At 48.1% G+C, this 22,247-nt stretch overlaps 1 protein-coding gene across 3 annotated transcripts in view; it reads left to right on the top strand.

The window, feature by feature from the left end:
- HK1 (hexokinase 1) overlaps nucleotides 1-22,247 on the top strand; it is a 105,133-nt gene that overhangs the window by 50,834 nt on the left and 32,052 nt on the right. For all 3 annotated transcript variants that reach the window (XM_014587968.2, XM_027772040.1, XM_006148930.3), the window contains 5 exons: nucleotides 7,400-7,548; nucleotides 13,374-13,493; nucleotides 18,044-18,139; nucleotides 18,719-18,818; nucleotides 18,924-19,107. In XM_014587968.2, the coding sequence (XP_014443454.1) occupies nucleotides 7,400-7,548; nucleotides 13,374-13,493; nucleotides 18,044-18,139; nucleotides 18,719-18,818; nucleotides 18,924-19,107 (649 nt within the window). The remainder of the gene's footprint in view (nucleotides 1-7,399; nucleotides 7,549-13,373; nucleotides 13,494-18,043; nucleotides 18,140-18,718; nucleotides 18,819-18,923; nucleotides 19,108-22,247) is intronic.

Raw genomic sequence — 22,247 nt, 5'->3', positions numbered from 1 at the left:
TATTCTTTTTTCTGAGAGGTTTTTGCTATAGGGCACATGCACTCACCAGAGAGAGACAGAAAGTGAGAAATCACACCCCTCCCACCCCCCGGGGAATGGTTACACTGCAATCCCTTCTCCATTCTCCTCTTGGGATCTTGGGCACGCATGCACATGTGCCCCGCGTGAATTTAAGCCACCGGGTCTGGGACTTGAACTGTGGTTGACTACATGGGAGTCCAGCGACGTAGCTATTATGCCATCTGCTGGTCCCATAGTGTAAGATATTCTAATGTCTCTCTTGACTGAGAGGAGCATCTTACACAAAATTCAGTACCCTGACAGTGATATAAAGCGTTGTAGGGGGAGGGTTCTGGTGGGAGCTCAAAGAAAACTCTAAGCCGATTTGAACAGTGCACAAAGAAAGGGTCAGCATTTCTGCCAATCTGTGATGGTGCTTCCCAGCATTCTTCCCTAGTCTCTCTCTTGGACCACAGGAACAGTTTAAAACCTGTAGCATTACGTGACATGTTCATACAGTGGAGTGTAATTCAGCCAGGTGAAGGAAGGACTGACACCTCCCACAGCACAGATGAACTCGAGAACATCAAGCTGAGTGTATTGTCCGCCTTCATTCATAGGAAATATCTGGAGTAGGGACACCTATAGAAATAGAAAGCATTGGTGGTTGCTGGGGACTAGGAAGTTGGGAGGAAGTGGGGAGTTACTGCTAACGGATACAGGATTTGTTTTGGGGCAAGGAAAATGTTCTAAAATAAGATCATGGCAATAATTGCACCGCCCTGTAGATACACCGAAACCGTTGAACTGTACACTTTAAAACAGGTAAACTGGATGATCGTGAATTATATCTCAAGAAAGCTGTTTATTAAAACAAACAAACAAACAAAAAACAACTAACAAGGCCCAGCTGTGGTGGTGCAAGCTGGAGCCATGTCGTTCAGACCCTGGATCCGCCTAAACGTTCTGGGCTCTGTGGTGCCCGCCTCGATCCTAGCCAGCTGGGAGGCTATAGAATGGAGAGGTTCTGTCTCAAATCTCTGTCTCTCATTTAAAAACCAAGCCAAGCCAAACCAACCAATGTGTGGAATTATGAAAAATACACATTTTTAGGCCAGCGGGTGATATGGTTAAGGCATCTCTTCTATCTGGCTCTTTATCTCTATCTTTTGTAATATCCTTTAAAAGAATGGGATAAATGTTAAGTAAGTGTTCCCTGAGTTCTGTGAGCCACTCTAGCAAATGAATTGAACCCAAGGAGGGGGTCAGTGGAAAGCCTGACTTAGGGCCTGTGAGGGACATAGGCCATGGGTTGTGCTTGTTACTGGCATCTGAAGTAGGGAGCAGTCTTAGAACTGTGGTTGACTACATGGGAGTCCAGCGACGTAGCTATTATGCCATCTGCTGGTCCCATAGTGTAAGATATTCTAATGTCTCTCTTGACTGAGAGGAGCATCTTACACAAAATTCAGTACCCTGACAGTGATATAAAGCGTTGTAGGGGGAGGGTTCTGGTGGGAGCTCAAAGAAAACTCTAAGCCGATTTGAACAGTGCACAAAGAAAGGGTCAGCATTTCTGCCAATCTGTGATGGTGCTTCCCAGCATTCTTCCCTAGTCTCTCTCTTGGACCACAGGAACAGTTTAAAACCTGTAGCATTACGTGACATGTTCATACAGTGGAGTGTAATTCAGCCAGGTGAAGGAAGGACTGACACCTCCCACAGCACAGATGAACTCGAGAACATCAAGCTGAGTGTATTGTCCGCCTTCATTCATAGGAAATATCTGGAGTAGGGACACCTATAGAAATAGAAAGCATTGGTGGTTGCTGGGGACTAGGAAGTTGGGAGGAAGTGGGGAGTTACTGCTAACGGATACAGGATTTGTTTTGGGGCAAGGAAAATGTTCTAAAATAAGATCATGGCAATAATTGCACCGCCCTGTAGATACACCGAAACCGTTGAACTGTACACTTTAAAACAGGTAAACTGGATGATCGTGAATTATATCTCAAGAAAGCTGTTTATTAAAACAAACAAACAAACAAAAAACAACTAACAAGGCCCAGCTGTGGTGGTGCAAGCTGGAGCCATGTCGTTCAGACCCTGGATCCGCCTAAAAGTTCTGGGCTCTGTGGTGCCCGCCTCGATCCTAGCCAGCTGGGAGGCTATAGAATGGAGAGGTTCTGTCTCAAATCTCTGTCTCTCATTTAAAAACCAAGCCAAGCCAAACCAACCAATGTGTGGAATTATGAAAAATACACATTTTTAGGCCAGCGGGTGATATGGTTAAGGCATCTCTTCTATCTGGCTCTTTATCTCTATCTTTTGTAATATCCTTTAAAAGAATGGGATAAATGTTAAGTAAGTGTTCCCTGAGTTCTGTGAGCCACTCTAGCAAATGAATTGAACCCAAGGAGGGGGTCAGTGGAAAGCCTGACTTAGGGCCTGTGAGGGACATAGGCCATGGGTTGTGCTTGTTACTGGCATCTGAAGTAGGGAGCAGTCTTAGGGACTGAGCCGTCAACTTGTGGGGTCTGGTGCTATCTCCAGGTAGACAGTGTCAGAATTAAATTAGAGGACACCAGCTGATATCTGCTGGAGGATCTGCAGAATTGGTTGCTTGCTTGGCATGTGGGAACCCGTCCCCTGACCTACTTGGGGACACAGAAGTGTTTTGTGTTGTGGTGAGTAGGGATTGGGGAAACATGCTTTGTCCTCTTTGTCTCATATCATGGAATAACTACTTCAGGTTTAATGAATAAGCAGGGGTACTTGAATGAATAAACGGGTCCTCTTGATCTCTGTGATCAAGAACTGTCCTGGGTGCTGAGGGCAGATGCAAAAAATCCCGAATTATGGAAATGCAGTGTGAGAGTTCTTTGGTTTGTTCATTCATTCCTTGGCACCTTCATTAATTCTGCAGGTGTTTGTTGAGCTTTTATTATATAGCAAAGATGTTCTGAGTTCCAGAAATACAGATGTGTTAGAGCTTACAACTTGGTGGAATCAAAAATAAAGATAAATCATCTTTTTTTTTTGGAGAGGTTTTTGCTATAGGGCGCATGCGCTTGCCAGACAGACAGAGAGAGACAGAGAGACAGAAAGCAGGAAATCGGCCCCCGGGGGGGATGGCCACGCTGCAATCCCTTCTCCTCCATTCTCCTCTTGGGATCTTGGGCACAGATGCACATGCGCCCGGTGTGAGTTTAAGCCACCGGGTCCGGGACTCAAACCGCGGTTTACTACCTGGGAGTCCAGCGACATAGCCATTACGCCAACTGCTGGTCCCAAGATAAATCATCTTTATAAAAGAAAGCACTTTTAAAAAGTCATGACTTTTTTCAGTTTATTTCTTCTGTGAGTAAGAGAGACAGAGAAAGACAGAGACAGAGACAGCACCTCTAGTAGGATCTCTTTTTTTTTCTAAAATTTATTTAACTTTATTTGTTATTTATATTTGTTTTAATTTGACAGGAGAGAGACAGATGAAAAGTGAGAAAGCAAGCCACCAGGTCTGAGACTTGAACTGTGGCTGGTCATGTGGGAGTCCAGCATCACAACCACCACACCACCTACCAGCCTCATCTTGTAGGATCTTGATGCTGCTACCCACCTTCAGCCTTTAGCCAGCCACAGATCATAGGCCAGAGTGTACAGAGTGTTCCCACCATGGAGGCATCCAGACTTGAACTGGGAACCTTCTTGTGTGGGATTATCTTGCAGAGTGTTACACTTTGTCACTGATTTACTGTCTGTCTGCCTCATCCCCACCCCCAAGCGACCATTACTTTTTTTAAAAAAGAATAATTTATTGTTATTATTAGTATTGAAATTCACCAGAGAGAGACAGAGAGAGAGAGAGAAAGTGAGAAAGCAAGCTGCCAGGTCTGGGACTCAAACCACGGTCAGCCACATGAGATTGTCCAGCACCCCAACCACCATGCTACCTGCAATCATTACTTTTTTAAAAAGTAAGCAAAACTCATAGGACCTAGAATAGCCAAAACAATCTTGAAAAAGAGAACCAAGTTGGAGGGTTTTTCACTTCCTAATTTCAGAATTTACAACAAAGCAACACATATTGACATAAGGGTAGACATATCGATCAGTGGAACAAAATTGAGAGTCCAGAAATAAACTCACACATTTATGGTCAATTGATTTTTTGACAAGAGTGCTAGGACAGTTCAGTTGGGGAAAGAATTGTCTTTCCAGCAAATAGTGCTGAAATACTGGTTATCCACAGGGAAAATAGTGAAATCGGACCTCTACCTCACACCATATACAAAAATGAACTAAACAGCATCAGATACTGAAACAAAGGAATAGTAAGCTGTACAGCTCGCTGGAGGAAATGCTAGCATGAATCTTTGTGACCCTGGATTTGGCAATGGATTCTTAGGCAGGACACCAAAAGCACAAACAGCAAAATATAAATTGTACTTAATCAAAATGAAAAACTGTTGGATACCATCAAGAAAGTGAAAAGACAACCCACACTATGGGGGCACATTTGCAGTTATATATCTAGAATATCATAAAGAACTCTTACAACTCAACACTTAAGAAGACAAATAACCCAATTTTTAAAATGGGCAAGGGATCTGAACAGACTCTTTTCCCCAAGAAGATTTATCAGTGATCAATAAACATATGAAAAGGTGCTCAGCATCATTAGTCATCAGAGAAATGCAAAGAGAAATAAAAAAAGACAGCAGCGAAGTACTGGTGAAGACATGGGGAAACTGGGAACTTCATTTTTTTACTAGTAGAAATGTAAAACGGTGCAGCTGCTTTGGAGAACAGTGGCAACTTGTCAGAAAGTCCAATATGGGGACTTCAAAAAATTTATGGAAAATAGAATTAAAGTACACGTTTATTTTGGGGGCAAAACATTTTTGAAATCTGTGCATAGCTTTTTCATAATATGTTTTTTCATGGTCTTTGCAGTCTCCCCATATAATCAAGTGGAATGAAAGCATATGTCCACACAAAAGCTTGGACGCAGTATTTGTAGTTCGGCATTATTTATAATAGCCAAAAGGTGGAAACAAAACAACGTCTATCAACCGACAAATGGATAAATAAAATATGATGCATCTGTGCAATGGAGTAGTATCTGGCCAATAGAAGGAATGAAGCAAACCGCATGGTGAACCTTCAAAACATCTTGCTAAATGAAATCAGCTGGTCACAAAAGGCCACATCCTGATTGAGTCCATTTATAGGAAATTCTATGAGTAGGCAAATCTATAGAGATAGAAAGATTAGTGGCCACTTAAGGCTGGAGGGAACGAGGGCCTTGGGAGGTGGTAGTTAAAGGGTACTGAGTTTCTTTTTGAGGTGGACATGTTCTAAAATTGATTGTGGTGATGTTCTGAAAAATGTTTTAAAATTTGCAATGGTTGCATAATTCTGAGTATTCCAAAAATCATTGTAAGTGGGCAGTCATATGGTGTGTGAATGAAGTTTCCATAATGCTATTACCATAGCAGATGTTGAAGGTCCTTCCCTAGGAAATGGGATGCCCGGATGCAGTCTGGTGTGTATTACTGTAGGGTCAAGGGCCTGGTGGACCACTGAGATTCAGGGAGGCAGGAGCGGCTGTCCGGCTGTCACCCCTGTGGGATGTATATTGGGGCAGTAGGGGTATCACCTTAGCCGATTTTAACCATTTTGGGGGAGGGCACGCATGAAGATATTCAATGTCACGGGGTGGAGAGTGTTTGCTGGTAGCTAAAGGGCTGAATCCTGCCTGTGGCCACCTCTGCTGGTAACTTGGCCTGGGGTCCCCTTAGACAGTCTCTCACCATCTTTCTTGGTTCAACAGAGCCCCATCCCTGGAACTGCACACGTGGTTCTGAGAAATGTAACCATATGGGCCAGTGTACTATTTGGTTGTTGGGAGAGTCATGATGTGTTTTTCTATGCAAAAATGCATCGTGGCTTTCCCAACAACCCAATATTGTGTGACCTATAGGGACCTCTGTTAGAAACATCCCCAGGCCAGCAGGTGGCATGGTGGCTGGGGCAGCTGGATCCCACATGGCCAACTGCACAGTTTGAGTCCTGGTCTCGGCTACTTGGAAAACATGCTGGTTATGTACACATGCATGTGTGCATACGCCCAAAATCCTGAGAGAAGAATGGAGAAGGGATTGTAGTGTAGTCATCTTCCCTCGGGAATGCTTTCTCTCTGTTTCGCTCTCTCTCTCTCTGTGTCTCTGTCCAGTGAGTGCATGCGCCCTATCGCAAACTTAAAGAATAAACGAAAACAACCATGAGTGGAAACAACACGTGTCCAATGGCAGATGAATAGATAAACAAAATGATGTATATCCATACAAATGAATATATATTTTTGTATTTTATAATAGCTCATATATGCATGGAAGAGAGAAAATGAAAGAGAAAACCAGTGACAGGTTCTCATCATGCCACAACCCCCTTCCCCCGGGCTTCCTGCTTCTCAGGATCTTGGCTTCCGCATGGACCCTGCACATTTTCCTTCCAGGGTAACCTGGGGGTCCAAACCTGCAGCCGGCCACAGGGCTTCCAGCCTGGCAGGACACTTGTGTATCTCTGTGCCACCATGGCTGGGCCACACAATGGAATGCATCCCACCTTAAAAAGGAGTGAAATTCTGACATGTGTTGCATTATGGATGAACCTTGAGGACTCTATCCCCAGCAAGATAAGCCAGTCACAAGAGAACGAATGCCGGGTGATTCTAATGTCATATGGAATAGAACGGGCGAATTCATAGAGACAAAGTAGAATAGCAGTAAGCAGGGACTGAGGGGGAGAAGGAATGGGAGCTATTGCTTCATGGACTTAGCATTTCTGTTGGGGGTGATGAAACGGCTTGGGAAATAGCTCGTGGTGGTGGTTGCCCAACTGCAAATACGTGTAAGGCCACTAACTGCACACTTTACCACCACAACCAACCTACCCTATGGAGCAGGTGGGGCAGTAGTGGGTGTCCAAGCCCGGGGCGTGGGGTGGAGCGCAGCTTGGGGTTTCCTCTGAATTGAACTGCTGTGTAACTTTTATTTATGGGGGTGGCAGTGCTGCTTTTGAATAGGGTAAGGAATTAGAGAAGATGGACTTAGGACCTGGTACGAATTCAGTACTTCCCCTCCCCTGTAAGAAGGGAGAGACCGGGATTGCTTGGTCGTTCCTGCCTAAGGGCCGGGGTGGGGTTTCTCTTGCCCGCTCTTTCTGTGGGCAGTGGTTCGATGAGGCTGGCAGATTCCTGTTTTCTGGTGCTTTCTGCTCGGCATAGCACGGGGAGCGGAGCAGCCGGTCCCTGCCAGGTAGCGCTGTGGTATGTGACCTTCTTTTAACACCTCACTCTGACATCTCTCTAATCAGAATCTGTTGTCTCCCTAAACAGAAAAGGGGGATTTCATTGCCCTGGATCTTGGTGGGTCTTTCTTCCGAATTCTACGGGTGCAAGTGAATCATGAGAAAAACCAGAATGTTCACATGGAATCCGAGGTTTATGACACCCCAGAGAACATCATGCATGGCAGTGGAAGCCAGGTGGGTCCCCACTCCCTTCAGGTCAAACCCATCGGGCCAACCTTGCCTGAGATATCTCCAGGAACCAGACTTCGAAGCCCCGGTGAACACCAGTATGCCAAGCCCCTGGGAGAGGCTTCCTGAAAGGGGTCCCTCAGAAATACCTACAGAAAGGGGCTTGTGGGTGGAAGGATGTGACGGTCGGGTGGGGGCGGGGTAAGCTGGTGGAGAGGGAGTGGGTCTGGGCCTTTGGGGTGAAGGGAGGGAGGAGGGGGACCTGCAGCTCTGTTGTAAATGTGCATTGCTAAGGATCCTGGGGTGGGCGCCCCAGCACAGGTTAGCGCCCTTGGGTGGAAGTACCCCATCCTCCAGATCCTCGGTCTCCTGACCCACTCCATAGGGGCCAGGCCTCTTGTAGGATGTGGTGGCCTCATCAGGCAGGAATTAGGGTTCAGAGGTGTAGGCTGACTGGTGACTGTTCATTGCCTGATTTAAAAGCATGGTCCAGACCCTCTACACAAAAAGTAGAGAAGTGGGGGCTGGCTTGGGAAATCTCCATCTTCTCTCACACTTGTACCTGGGAGCCCCCCACTCATGGCCCCAGCCAGGAAGGGGCCCGCCCACCTGCTCCCACAGCCTATCTGGTTGTGGTGAGTGGCAGGTCCCTTGCCCACTGAGGACCTGGAAAAGGGATCAGGTAGTGCCTACCCGCCCCCCCACCCCCACCCCCCCGATATGCAGTTATTCCTGAGTCCTTAAGCCTGCCGAGTGGGAGGGCTGGCCCTCCACTCTCTGGTAGACCTGGGCCCTCCACTCTCCGGTAGACCTGGGCCCTCCATGCTGCAGCTCACGTCTGGAGTCCTGGCTGCTGCCCAGGGTATGTGTTCAGAGCTTGCCAAATGTTTGCTTTGGGAGGGTGTGTGCATGGCCAGTGCCGTGACTAAGCCGTCCCAAGAACCCATTTGTTCTGGGCGGACTTTGTAAACCCAGGAGCCTTTCCCTCTCGACTCCCATTTTAGTCCCAATTAATGTAGGTGGGACCAGGAGCAAGCCACCCGCCCTTTTCTGTGTCCCAACTGCTAAGGGTTGATCCTGGTCATTCACCTGCTTCCTGGGGTTTTCAGACCAGGTCCTGGTAAGCATCAAAGGTGACTGGAGACCCTCCTTTGCAGTCATCCATTGAAACCGGGTGGCTTACTCAGTGGATGGTCCTGCCTGAAGGTGCCCCACTGCCCCTCGTGGCTGGACTGAAACGGGCCCACTCACCCGGTGAGCCCTGAGACTGCCTGCTGGCAGGCCTCCCACCTGGGCCCTCTGGCTGCTGCTGTGTTCCTCTTGCAGGGGCCAGCAGCCTTGGGGCTCGACATCTGCTCTTTCCTCTTGGCATCAGGCACTGGCCTGTCACTCTCTGTTCCCCTTGGTCTTTGTCTTGAGCCACCTGGATCTGGGGCCTTTGCCACCAGGACCCTTGGTCTTGTGCTGCAGATAGTCCCTGTGTGCTTTGGCCTGGCCTTCTAGGAACAGGGTTTGTTGATTCATGGGGTGCTCCCCACCCCTACGGGTGTACTCACTGTGTTCCCTTCCACAGGAACCCCCTTTTCACCGCTGGCCCTTCTCTGGGCTGACCTCTATGCCCTCCTTCGCTTTTCCTCAGTCCCGGGATATGTTTTCTGCCCTTTGTGTTTCTTCTTTTGCCCCTTTCAAGCTGTCCAGAAAAAAAAAAAAAAAAAAAAAAAGATGATGCTGATAAGATAATATCATTCTAGCAAATTCCTCATAGTGCTTGTTATATATGAGTCACTGATGTGAGCACTGTATATAAGGTAATTCATTTATTTTCAAAATATTAATTAATTTATTACTTTAAAATTTGCTATAGGGTACACAGAGAGGGAGAAAGCAAGCTGCCAGGCCCAAGACTTGAACCAGGGTCAGCCATGTGGGAGTCTGGCACCCAAACCACACTACTTGCCAGCTTTAGTTTATTAACTTATTTAATTATCACAGCCCTATGAGATGGGTATTGTTACTGTCATTCCCATTTTACAGATGGGAAAATTGAGGCTCGGCTCAGCTCTAATAACTGATTGAACCTAGGCAGTCTGGTCTCAGGAACTTGAAATTCCTAGACTGAGGTTTGTTTTTGCCTTTCTTTTTCTTTTCTTCTCCTTTCTTTCTTTTTTTTTTTTTTTTTTTAATAAGGAGAATTATTTATTTTGTTCATCATCATCATTTTTTAACTTGACCACAGAGCAATAGAGGAAGAGGGAGAGAGAGCTCTTGAGAAAGAAAGCCACCCAGGTCTAGGACTCGAACCATGGTCAATCATGTGGGAGTCCAGCACCCTAGCCACCATGCAACCTGCCAGCCCCAGTTTTTGTCTTCCTTAATAATTCATTTTTTATTATTTTTTTTTTTTGGAGAGATTTTCACTGTAGGGCGCGTGTGCTCGCCAGACAGACAGAGAGAGACATAGAGACAGAAAGCGAGAAATCACCCCCCAGGGGGGATGGTCATGCCGCCGCAATCCCTTCTCCTTCATCCTCCTCTTGGTATCTTGGGCACGCACGCACACGCGCCTGGCGTGAGTTTTAAGCCACCGAGTCTGGGACACGAACCGCGGTCGACTACGTGGGAGTCCAGCGATATAGCCATTACGCTAACTGCTGGTTCCCATTTTTTATTTTTTGATAGTGAGAGGTTGTGAGGAGACAAAGGACAGGGTTGAAAGACTAAGATCAGGACTGGAATGGGAACCCCTCCTCCATAAGTTTGGTATTAGGTCGGAAACAAGCATTGGGGTCCATCTTTCTGAGGTTTCTTATCAGCCTCTGGTAAACCAGGGTCCTTGTGCTGCCTGGGAAGCAACTCAGACCTTACAAGTGATGGGCAAATTCTTGGGATTGTGATCATAGGATTCTCGTCTTCTGCAATGTGTGGGACCTTTTTATTATTTATTTATTTTAAGAATGATTTAATTTTATTTTTTATTATTATTTTAATTTGCTGTAGAACACTGTGTGCTTACCAGAGCGAGAGAGAGAGAACATGAGAAAGTAAGCTGCCAAGTCTGGGACTCTTGGTTGACCATATGGGAATCCAGTGCCTCCACCAACATGCCACCTGCTGGCCCTGGAATTTTTTAAAATTTGCTATAGGGCACATGTGCTTGCCCGGGGTGTGAGAGGGAGTGAGAGGGAATGAGTACCCCCTAGGGGAGATGGGCATCCCACAATCCCTTCTCCTCCATTCTCCTCTTGGGATTTTGGGTACATGCCTGTTCCCAGGGTGTTTTTCAAGCTCCTGGGTTCGGGACTTGAACCATGGTTGGCCTTGTGGGATCTAGCACCTTAACCTCCATGCCACTGGTTGGCACCATGTGTGGAAATTTTAAAGAAGATTTTTAAATCTCTTACTTGAAACAACGTTAAACTCAGAGCTAAGTTAGCACAGAGAGCTCTGGTGTGCCCCCATCCAGATTCCCAGTTGTTAACTGTTTCCTTTATCCTTCCCTCCCGCTACCTATGTGCGTGCGCACGCGCAATGCACACACACGTGGTATCTCTGAAGTCTCAGTGCAGGTGTAAGCTTTAATAATTTCAGAAGCACAGACAACATTTTCAGAATATCACTTTGGAGGATTGTGAATATTCTCATGTTAGCTGTAATTTGCCATCTTCAGTCAGAGGGACAGATTCTGTGCATGTGGATTTCTGAAATAATGAGCATGCTGTTAGGAAATTAAAAATAAATTGTTTTAGACTTTAAAATTTGAGCCCAGGGGCCAGCTGTAGACACAGAGGTTAAGGGCTGGATCCTACATGGCCGATTACATGGTTCAAGTCCCAGACCTGGTGGCTTGAAAATTACTCTAGGCACATGTGCATATGCCCAAAATCCCAAGGGGAGAGTGGAGGAGAAGAGGGAGTGTAGTTCTGGAGGAGTGATTCCCCCCTCCCCATTGAATGCACGCACCCTATAGCAAATAAATAAAGAAAAGAGAGTTTGAGCCCAGAGCGGTTGGGTGACTTCTTCCCTCCCCTGGGTCAGCTGCCTTTCTCCTTGAGCGGCTCCCAGCCCCCAGATTCTGAGCTTTCCGCAGACCTTCAGACCTTTCCTTCTCTGTCAAGTGCTCTGGGGAGCTGGGTTGGGCTTGGATGGCCCCACACGGGTTTCCGTAGCCTGAGTTCTCCCACGCACTTGCTGCCCCTTCCCAGGCAGCCTTTTTTCCTGACCACTGCAGGCCAGCCTGGAGCCTCTGAATGCAGATGGCCCGGGGCGCTAGGATGAACATAGTAATGGGTTTACATCAGACTGAAATAGGTCGCAGGAAGCTTAGCGAGGCTTCTCCAGGGAGAGCAGTCAGTCCCGTCTGCAGCCATAGCCTGAGGAATAGTGAGGCAGGGACCAGAGCTCCTCTGTAAAAATTGACTGTGTTTTCTGTTACCCTGGCAGCAAAGTCTGACTTCAGATATGGTTCAGGGGCTTCTGGAGAAGTGAGCATAATGACTTCTGGCCTTCTCTTGATGTCCCTGCAAGAAAATCTTCAGGCACATGCCTTTGTCTGGGAGCACTGGCTGGGGCTGCATTGGTAGTGATCATGCAGAAGTTCTTTCTGTAAGTGGATTCCTAAGACGTGTGGGCACCTGATGAATCATGGTGATGTGTCGTAGAGCAGGCAAAGCTTAACTCACAGCCCACTAAGTCGTGGTATATTCAAACCAAGGGATACTTGGTAGTGCTGAGAATGAAGAGTCTGAAGTCACACAGCCACACGGATGACTCACACGTAACGTAGAGTGAAAATGAAGACGCCGAAAAGCAGACCCTGTCCTATTGCATTCGTCTGCACAAGACAACCGGCAAAGCTAATTGAGCGTGTTAGACGTCAGGGGGCTGGCGGGTGGGCTGGGTGATAGGGGAAGTGATTGCAGGCCATGAGGTGGGTGTCTGGGTGCTGATAGCATGTGTATCTTGATCTGGGTGCTGGTGACCCGGTGGGACAGCCGTGAGAACCCAGTGCAGACGACATTGCACGATACGTGCGCTGGTTTTCTGTGAACGTTACACTGCAGAGTCAGAGCATGATAGTGGAGATTGCTCCATCGTGCCAGTGGGTTACCAGCCGAGGAACTGTCCTTGAAGTTTCTGGAACTGACAAATACAGACCTGGGAAGGGGCCTGAAGCAGCCTCCCCAACCCGCCAGCAGATGGTGGAGACCTGTGACGTGTGGTGGGGAGGGATATGCTGATCAGTTGATCGATCGATCGATCGTTCTTTCTTTCTTTCTCTCTCTCTCTTTCTCTCTTCTTTTTCTCTCTCTTTTTTTTAAAGAAAGATTTTTCACTATAGGGTGGATGCACTTGCCAGAGAGATAGAGACAGAGAGAAGGCTAGAAATCACCCCCCAGGGTGATGGCCATGCTGCAATCCCTTCTCCTCAGTTCTCCTCTTGGGATTTTGGGCACACATGCACATGACCCTGGTGTGAGTTTTAAGCCACCAGGTCCGAGACTTGAACCACGGTCAACTACGTGGGAGTCCAATGATGTAACCATTACACCATCTGCTGGTCTCTTTGCTGGTTTTTCTTAGTAACATACTTGTGAGCACCGAGAGAGCCCGTTCTACCGGAAGGTATTAAGATGCTTCTAAGAGATACACTGGCTCTTGGGGCTGCTCCTTTCAGTGGCTCTTCTCTGTCACTCACATGCAGTGTGTCTTTTAGACAGGGCCAGCATGGTTTGCTAGCACCTTTCTGTGTATGCGGCAGGGAATCATGACCCTTTTTTCCCTGCAACACTAAATCTCTTTTCTTCCACCCGACTCTTTCTCGTTTTCTCCAGCTTTTCGATCATGTTGCTGAGTGCCTGGGAGACTTCATGGAGAAAAAGAATATCAAGGACAAGAAATTACCTGTGGGCTTCACGTTTTCTTTCCCTTGCCGACAATCCAAGATAGACGAGGTAAGGACCCCGTGCTGTGGGTTACCGGGCTCCGCAGGTGCCTCAGTGGAAACGAAGCTCTTCTGTTTACTTCCTCTTCACTTCCACGATGGCCTGTGTCTCTTTTTTTTTTTTTTTTTTTTTTAAGAATTATGTATTTAATTTTATTTATTCATTCATTTACCCTAATTTGACCAGAGGCACACAGCGGGGGGAGGGGAGAGAGAGAAAGAAAGTGAGAAAGCAAACCACCAGTTCTGGAACTCTAACCATAGTCAGCCATGTGGGAGTGTCCAGCGCCCTAGCCACCATGCCACCTGCTCATCCCCTATGTCTGATATTTTTTAAGAGTTATTTGCAGAAATTAATGTGAGGGCATCATGCGGTTTTCATTTTTTCCATTAGGTTAGTTATTTGCGTATTTTTGTAGACAAAACAGTCTTTGTGTCCAACAGGTAGAGAGAACCCTTTACTGAACTCAGGCAAGTGAAGGAAAGTAAAGTACATTGTCGAAGGAGGTGGGAAGGCCCTTTGCCCAAGTCGCACGGTGTGGCTTTTACCTGGAAGCCATCCTTATCACTGCAGATCTGGTTAAGGCGCTATCCTTTGGGTGTCAGGGCCACCTCTCTACAGCATCTGCTGGTCAGTGGCTTCAGCCCCAGAAAGGCCTCTGGTATTCTGTTGGCCTTCCAAGTGACTTGGTGTATTCAAAAAAAATAGATGGACCTTGTTGCTTTTGTATGTGGAGAGACAGAAACAGGCACACGCACACACGCACAACCACAGCCTCCGTGAATAGACTGGTGATCGGGGTTGTGACAGCTCCCAAAGTGGAGGGCCCGCCAGGCCGTTGTCATCTGCATCTCACGGCTAACACACATGATCTTCAAACTTCTCTACGAGTTAAATGCTGTGACGCCCACCTTACAGATGAGGAAATTGTGGCTCCGAGGGGTGAAGAACCTGCCCAAGGTCACCCAGTGAGGAAGTGGAAGCCAGTACTCTTGCCTTGTTTACTTTACGCAGGATAGTGACGTGGGGACCAGGGCTCCTTCCTCGATTGCAGGCAGCATACCTGGATGCTTTGCCAGCAGGTGGGCGTTTTTGTCTGGGCACGCTTCATGCAGCTGGAGCCCCTGCAGCAGGTCCCCTGTGCAGTCAGCAAGGAGGGGTTGGAGAGCCCAGAGCCAAGCCCCTCCTTTCAAATGGAAAACAGAGGCCTCCTTGTTGCTCATGACCGATCCTGGGCCTGGGACGTGTCCAAATGCCTCTGAGGTGTCTCATCTTTTACCCATCCAGAACTTCCATAGCCACGGTTAGGCTTTCTCTGGTGTTGGCATGGTTCCCCTGCAGATGTTTGAGTCAGTTTGATCTTCAGGGTCTTTCCTGTACCCCTTCACACCGCCTGTGGTCTGTACTGAGTTCCCTTGGCTTTTGAGAACCATGACATTATGGTCACACTCGCAGAGTCAGGTCTGGGACCCTCCCCTAGCGGGGTGGGAGATGGCCTAGAAATGAAGTCTGCAGTGGACTGTATTTCTCTGTTGCTCACTCATCCGCTCAGCAGAGATGTACTGAGCACGACCCTGGGAGCCAGTGACCAGCAGACTTGGCCTGCCCTCAAGAAGGCACAGTCTTCCGGGGTGAAGGTGTGCAGGGGCAGGGAGGGAGTGTCCTCAGGGGTATGCAGCATGCAAGCTGGAACAGATGTGTCTTATGGGCAGAGAAGGAGCCAGGTGGGAGCCCCTCCTGCTGTCCTTGACCCTTACGTGGGGTGGGCTCCCTAGGCTGCGCCAGGCTACCTGTCAGGGAACCAGGGAATTACAGACTCTGAATTACCCGGCCAGGAGGCCTGTGCGTACTCTTCAGGGCTGGACCTTCAAGATTGTCCGAATGTAGACTGGCTGCCTTTCCTAGGCAAGCAAGGCAAACTTTGGGGGTGTGAAGGAACGGGCATGTATGGAAACAGGGCACCAGGCAGTAGGCAGGAGTGGAAATAGGACCAGGTCTCATGGAATCTGACCCCATGTCCTTCCCACCACACCACATTCCCTGAAGTTTTTGGGAAATGAGGCTTGAGGAAAAGAAAATGGAGTGCCCAAGGGCTTTTGTAGTACCCGCCTTAGCCACAGGTGCTGCTGAGCCAAGAACCACAACTTCTCACCAAGGGCTCGCCCTCCCCAGGACATCCTCTAGTCTGCGACTCTCACAGAGAGGCAGGGCAGTGCCCACATGGGCAGGAATGTCCACCCTGTGCTACCCTGGGGCCACAAGGGCCTGGACAGCAAATCTCCCTAACCCTACTGCCCTGATAGCAACTTTCGCATTCAGAGAGAAACAGGCAAACAGTACAATTCTTGGGACCAGTAGTTAGCCTAATGGCTATGTCGCTGAACTCCCATGTAGTCGACTGTGGTTAGAGCCCTGCACCCGGTGCCTTAAATTCACGCTGGGTGCATGTGCGTGCGTGCCCAAGATCCCGAGAGGAGAATGGAGGAGAAGGTAGTGCGGCGTGGCCATCCCCTCTAGGGGGTGATTTCTCGCTTTCTGTCTCTCTGTCTCTTCTCTTTCTGGGAAGCTCACGTACCCTATAGCAGAAACCTCTACAAAAAAAAAAAAAAAAAAAGAACAATTCCTTTTCTTTTTTTTTTTGGGAAATGAGGCTTGAGGAAAAGAAAATGGAGTGCCCAAGGGCTTTTGTAGTACCCGCCTTAGCCACAGGTGCTGCTGAGCCAAGAACCACAACTTCTCACCAAGGGCTCGCCCTCCCCAGGACATCCTCTAGTCTGCGACTCTCACAGAGAGGCAGGGCAGTGCCCACATGGGCAGGAATGTCCACCCTGTGCTACCCTGGGGCCACAAGGGCCTGGACAGCAAATCTCCCTAACCCTACTGCCCTGATAGCAACTTTCGCATTCAGAGAGAAACAGGCAAACAGTACAATTCTTGGGACCAGTAGTTAGCCTAATGGCTATGTCGCTGAACTCCCATGTAGTCGACTGTGGTTAGAGCCCTGCACCCGGTGCCTTAAATTCACGCTGGGTGCATGTGCGTGCGTGCCCAAGATCCCGAGAGGAGAATGGAGGAGAAGGTATTGCGGCGTGGCCATCCCCTCTAGGGGGTGATTTCTCGCTTTCTGTCTCTCTGTCTCTTCTCTTTCTGGGAAGCTCACGTACCCTATAGCAGAAACCTCTACAAAAAAAAAAAAAAAAGTACAATTCCTTTTCTTTTTTCGTATCTTTGATTTTAAGAAACATTTGATAGATTTGTTGCTGAGTGAAGCAAGTCAGGCTATGAAAGAGAGACATTGTATATCTCCACTTAATATATACTGACTGTCTGCACTCTGTGGTAGAGACCGAAAGACTGGAGGACATAAAAGCATTAGAAGTTCTTATGGACACTAGAGACAAAGTGGAAGGAGAGTGTGGGAGGGGATGAGCACAGGAAAGATAATTTGGGGGGAAAAATGGAGAGGTAAGATATTTGTGGGACACAGATATAGTTTATTATCTGTTGATGAGGATGTGTATAGTATTCTCAACTGGTCTGAGATGTATATGATGCTGGGTAGTCCCTTTACAATCTAAGTGATGTATAGTGATTGAATGTATAAATAATAATAAAGAAAAAAGATAAAATAAATACAAAAGATATATATAAAACTATTGAAATAATTTAAAATTGTGAAGCAAAAGTAGAGTTCCTGCCCTCCACATTCTCAAGTAAGTAGCCAGGGGATGTCTGTCCTTCTGGATGTTTCATATTAATGTGCAGCTGCAGTGGGATCATACGGGTTACACAGTGGAGTTGCAGCTTACAGAGGCTGGGCCCAGGGTCTTTGAGAGACGCACGTAAGTGGTCTCCCTTAAATATCAGCCAGGCTCGGGAAGCTTAGCAGACAGATTAGCTTAGCACTTTGTCTGTTTTCCATTTAGCTTTGGCTTTCATACCTTGGGGCAGCTGAGGTCTGGTTAGATTGTGGAGAAGTGTGATCAACGCCTAATGAGACCTGTCTTGCTCTCTCTCTCTTTTTTTTTAAATTGATTTATTTCTTATTGCCAGAGGGTGCATGTGCTCACCAGAGTGAGAAAACAACCCCAAATGGGGTGTGGTCACGCTGCAATCCTCTTTCCTCCATTTCTCCATTCCATGAGGATTCTGGACACGCAGGCACACATACCTAGCATGTTTTTCAAGCCACTGGGGTAGGGATTTAAACTGCGGTCGGGCAAGTGGGATCCAGCTCCCTGTGCACAGCACTTAGTCACCGTGCTGCGAGGCGTTCGCTCTGTGTGACTGGCATGCCGTGTGAGGCTGCTGTACTGGCCAGCCACTTGCCTTATGCTGCTGCAAGCTGGATATTGTGAATGGGTTTTATCCTCACCGTGGTAGCCCCCAGAGAGGTCCGTTGTGTGGGTGGACAAGAGATGGAACAGAGTGGTTGCATCCCCAGTGTGAGCTGGAGGACACCATTTGGGCTGGCTCATTCCCGTGCTGGAGAAGAACCCCTAGGGACCAGAGATACTGACCCCCAGCCCTCATCCAGCCCCATCTGCTGTCCCTTGCAGGCCATCCTCATCACCTGGACGAAGCGATTTAAAGCGAGCGGTGTGGAAGGAGCAGATGTGGTCAAGTTGCTTGACAAAGCCATCAAAAAGCGAGGGGTAATTTCTCCTGGGCACCTGGCTCATCCATGCAGAAGAGGAGGCTTGGGGAGTGGGGAAAGGTCTGAGTCCTAAAGTCCTTTATGAGGGGGCAGCAGTGCTATGGTGTGAAGGCCCAGGCAGGGTAGAGGTGAGGGTCCACAGCCCAGAAGGTTAGGGGGTGGTTCAAAACCAAGCTCTTAGAAGTGCTACCCAGAGGAGCCAAGCGCTGGGGCAGGCGTGGCCTCCTTCCGAGGAGGACAGACACAGCTAGCTGTGGTTAGAACACAGGTGGGGTAGCGGCCTTCTGGTGGGAGTGTGGCTCCAGTGTGGTAGTCTGTAGAAGAATGTGGCTCCAACAAGAAAAATCTACTCCCTGAAGAACCCTAAGCCAGATGATTAAAGGGACTATGTGCAGTTTCCATAATTTAATCACTACACTCAATTCAATTATTTGAGCACTAGCAGTAATGAAACCAGCACCACCCACAGAGCAGAGGTGGTGGTGAAAACAGGAGGGCTCCTGCCACGCTCTCTTAAGGCTGGTAACCTCCGCTGCCATGTATGAGCAGGGGTTGACACCCTGTTATCTGTCCCCAGGACTATGAAGCCAACATCGTCGCGGTGGTAAATGACACTGTGGGGACCATGATGACCTGTGGCTATGATGACCAGCATTGTGAAGTCGGCCTGATCATTGGTAATGCCCACCCCAGTGCTCGCCCTGTCGTGAGCCAACGATTCAGGGAAGCACTTCTCTCCCTGCCTCTCGTGTGGTCACAGCTTCCTGTCTTGTCTCTCCAAGGCACGGGCACCAACGCTTGCTACATGGAGGAACTGCGGCACATTGACCTGGTGGAAGGAGACGAGGGGAGGATGTGTATCAACACTGAATGGGGAGCCTTCGGGGACGATGGGTCTCTGGAAGACATCCGGACCGAGTTTGACAGAGAGATAGACCGGGGCTCCCTCAACCCCGGAAAACAGCTGTGAGTCCTTGACCTTTTTCTGTAGTCACAGATAGGACTTAGAGACACAGAGGGATTTGGGGGGGAAGGGCCATGAAGCCAAGTGATCACAGTGGAGAAGCCCATCAATTTTGGATTGTTACTCCTTGATAAACACGCAGCTGTGGAATCTGCAGCTTTAAAAGTGCTTTTAAAGCATCTTTTTTGATTTGTTTTAAATTTGCTATAGGGCACAGGGCCCGCAGGTGGCCTGGTGGTTGAGGGCATTGGACTCCCACATGGCCAATTGCCGTTTGAGTCCCAGACCTGGCGGCTTGCTTTCTCACTTTCCCTTGCTCTCTCTCGCTCTCTCTCGCACCCTCTCTTGCTCTGTCCTTCCCTGGTCAAAATAAAATAAATAAAGTTAAATAAAATAATAAAAATTATTTTTTGGCTATAGGGCACTTGCGCTCAGAAACAGGGAAAGTGAGAAAACACCTTCCGGTGGGATGACCATGCCACAATCTCTTCTTTACCATTCTTTTTGGATTTGGGGCACACACAACCACACACCCCAGCATGATTTTCAAGCCACTGGGTTTGGACCTCAAACCATGCAGTCAGCCATGTGGGATCCAGCCATCTTAACCACATGCCAGTAGCTGGCCCCAAGAGCACCACTTTTTTTTTAGCATTATTTTTTAAATTTTATTTTTTATTATTACTATTTTTTTAATTTGACCAGAGAGAGAGAGAGAGACAGAGAGAGAAACGGAAACTGAGAAAGCAAGCTGCTAGATCTGGGACTCAAACTGGGTTGGCCATGTGAGAGTCCAGCACCCAACCACCACGCCACCTGCTCCCCTAAGAGCACTTTTTAAGTTATGCTCTTTTTATTTAATTTCCACGATTGCCTCCATGTCAAACATTTTGAAGGTCAAAAAGTATAGAAGCAGTAGGGTAAATGTCCGGTCCGAAGCATTTCTACATGTTGTAGACGTCTGCGTTGCTGTTCAGGCTGACCGAGTGTGCAAGGGAGCGTGAGCTCATTCATTGCTCACACAAGTGGTGAGCTCCATGCTGGGCTCTGAGGGTGCAGACTTGCCTCCTTCCTGGGACTTGGTCTGAATAGCAAAGTAGATCACACAAGCAGATACCTGTCCTGCCGAGCAGTGGTGCGAACTGTGCATGTCTGCAGGCCTTGGGGGAATGGGGAACTTTCTTCTGCGTCAAGCATAAACAAATGCATCAGTTGATCAAAGAACATCTGGCTTCTAGGCAAGTTGGTTTTGGCCTCGGAGAACTCCTGGATGCAAAAGTAAGAGTGGGTGTCATCTCCTCTGAGCCGCCCACTCCCTGAAGTGCACACGCATTTCTCTGTGATGCTGGCATGCTGCTAGCCCTCTTGGATATGCCAGCCTCCCAGCAGCCTTATCCTGGAGTTGGGTGTTCTTGGCCTACAGAAGGATGTTCTTTGACCCAGTAGACCCAACAGGCCTTATCCTGATGCCCAGAGAGAAATGAGAGTTTACTAGTCTTGTGGAAACCCTTCACCCAAGAGATCTCCATATCCCAGTATGGACAGTTGACCTTTCACCTGAATTAATGAAGTTACATAAAGGGCTAGTCCCCCAAATGGGGGGTGGTGGTGGTGAATAAACTAGATGAGAGAATTACCAAGTTCTAGACCCAGAGTTGAGCATCCTCTCTACAGGCTGGGACTAAGACCAGTGATAAAGGACCAGTTTGGTGATAAAGGGTCCCGTTCCAAAGCTTGGGCAGCCAAAGTTTTGCCCACCCATCCCCTCATTCTGTTGACATGACCTGTAATCCTAAAGCCTGACCCCAATGAATGGGGCTGTTTACTATGCCTGCTTATCTGTTTCCCTGACATGGATGTGCTTGGGTCCAGGGCTGCCTCCAGCACCTCTGCAGCACTTCACATGTCACGTACACACTGACTTACATCTCTGAAGTCCCTGATCTCCACATTCCCAAGCACCCATGACCCTGAGGGTTTCAGATAAGAGCGAATACACCTGTAGTCCCTGTTGCTCACGTAGACAGAGGTCTCCTCTCTCAGCAGTACAGGTGGGGCAGGCCACTGGGGGTAACTGAGCAGAAATGGCCTAGGCCCTCATCTTTGTCTTCAGCCCATGTGAGGACCCCGCATAGCTCAGGCATAAACCTGCATTTCTCTCTGTCCATCTTGCCGTATTTCTGAATCTCTCTAGATAGCTGACCTATATCTCTGGGCTGCACTGTGAATACACAGCTGGTAGTAATGAATCCTGTTTTGGGATGGGTGGGTGAGTGGATGAAAGGTGAGTGGGCGGTTGGTGGAGGGAGGACAGGAGATGGGTATGTGGATAAAGAGGAGGATGGATAGTTGGACGCAAGGTAGAGTGACATCTCCTTGGATATGTTTCTTTGCAAATTGTTTACCGTAGGTCAGGTGTCATTAAGAACAATTCCAAGGAGACAAAGTCTTGAGTTGTATCACATACTCCTGGAAATAGGATGTTGGAGCAAAACTATCAGAGATGGTCTCGGAGAGTGGATTTTCACCTTTGGTACACGTTAGCGTTACATAGGGGCTTTTAAAATACTGATGCCTGGACGTCCACTCACTACCTCCACCATCCTCCCCGTCTCTATTCAGCTGGGCCGTGCTGGCAAGTCCTTAGTATTGTGAAACTGGCGATTCCATTTTCTTGTTTCTAAAGTTTCTCTTTCCTTCCTCTCTTCCTTTCATGGGCAAGAAAGACAAGGGGAGAGAGAAGAGTAGAAGAGGGGAGAAAGAGAGAGAGCACCCCTGAGAGGGTCTTGATGCCACAGTCCACGCTCAGCTTTAGCCGTCCCCAGGTCATGGGCACACATGTGCCTGGAGTACTCAGGGAAGTCTCTGGACACAAGTCCAGCACCTTTCCATGTGGGTCAGCCTCACAGAGCATCATGATTTACTGCTGTACTACCGTCTAGCCCTGACTCCATTTTTATTTTTTTAAAGTTTTGCTATAGGGTAAGTGTACTTGCTAGAGAGAGAGAAATCATCCCTCCTAGAAGGGATGGCCATGCCATAGTCCTTTTTCCTCCAGTCTCCTCTTGGGATTTTGGGCATGCATGCACATGTGGCCTAGTATGATTTTATAAGCCACTGGGTCCAGGCATTGATCTGCGCA

This window comes from Tupaia chinensis, unplaced genomic scaffold, assembly GCF_000334495.1.
Source record: "Tupaia chinensis unplaced genomic scaffold, TupChi_1.0 Scaffold000250_1, whole genome shotgun sequence".
NCBI classification, from domain to species: Eukaryota; Metazoa; Chordata; class Mammalia; order Scandentia; family Tupaiidae; genus Tupaia; species Tupaia belangeri.
Note: the sequence above shows the minus strand (reverse complement) of the source record. Positions and strands in the feature narration are given on the sequence as shown.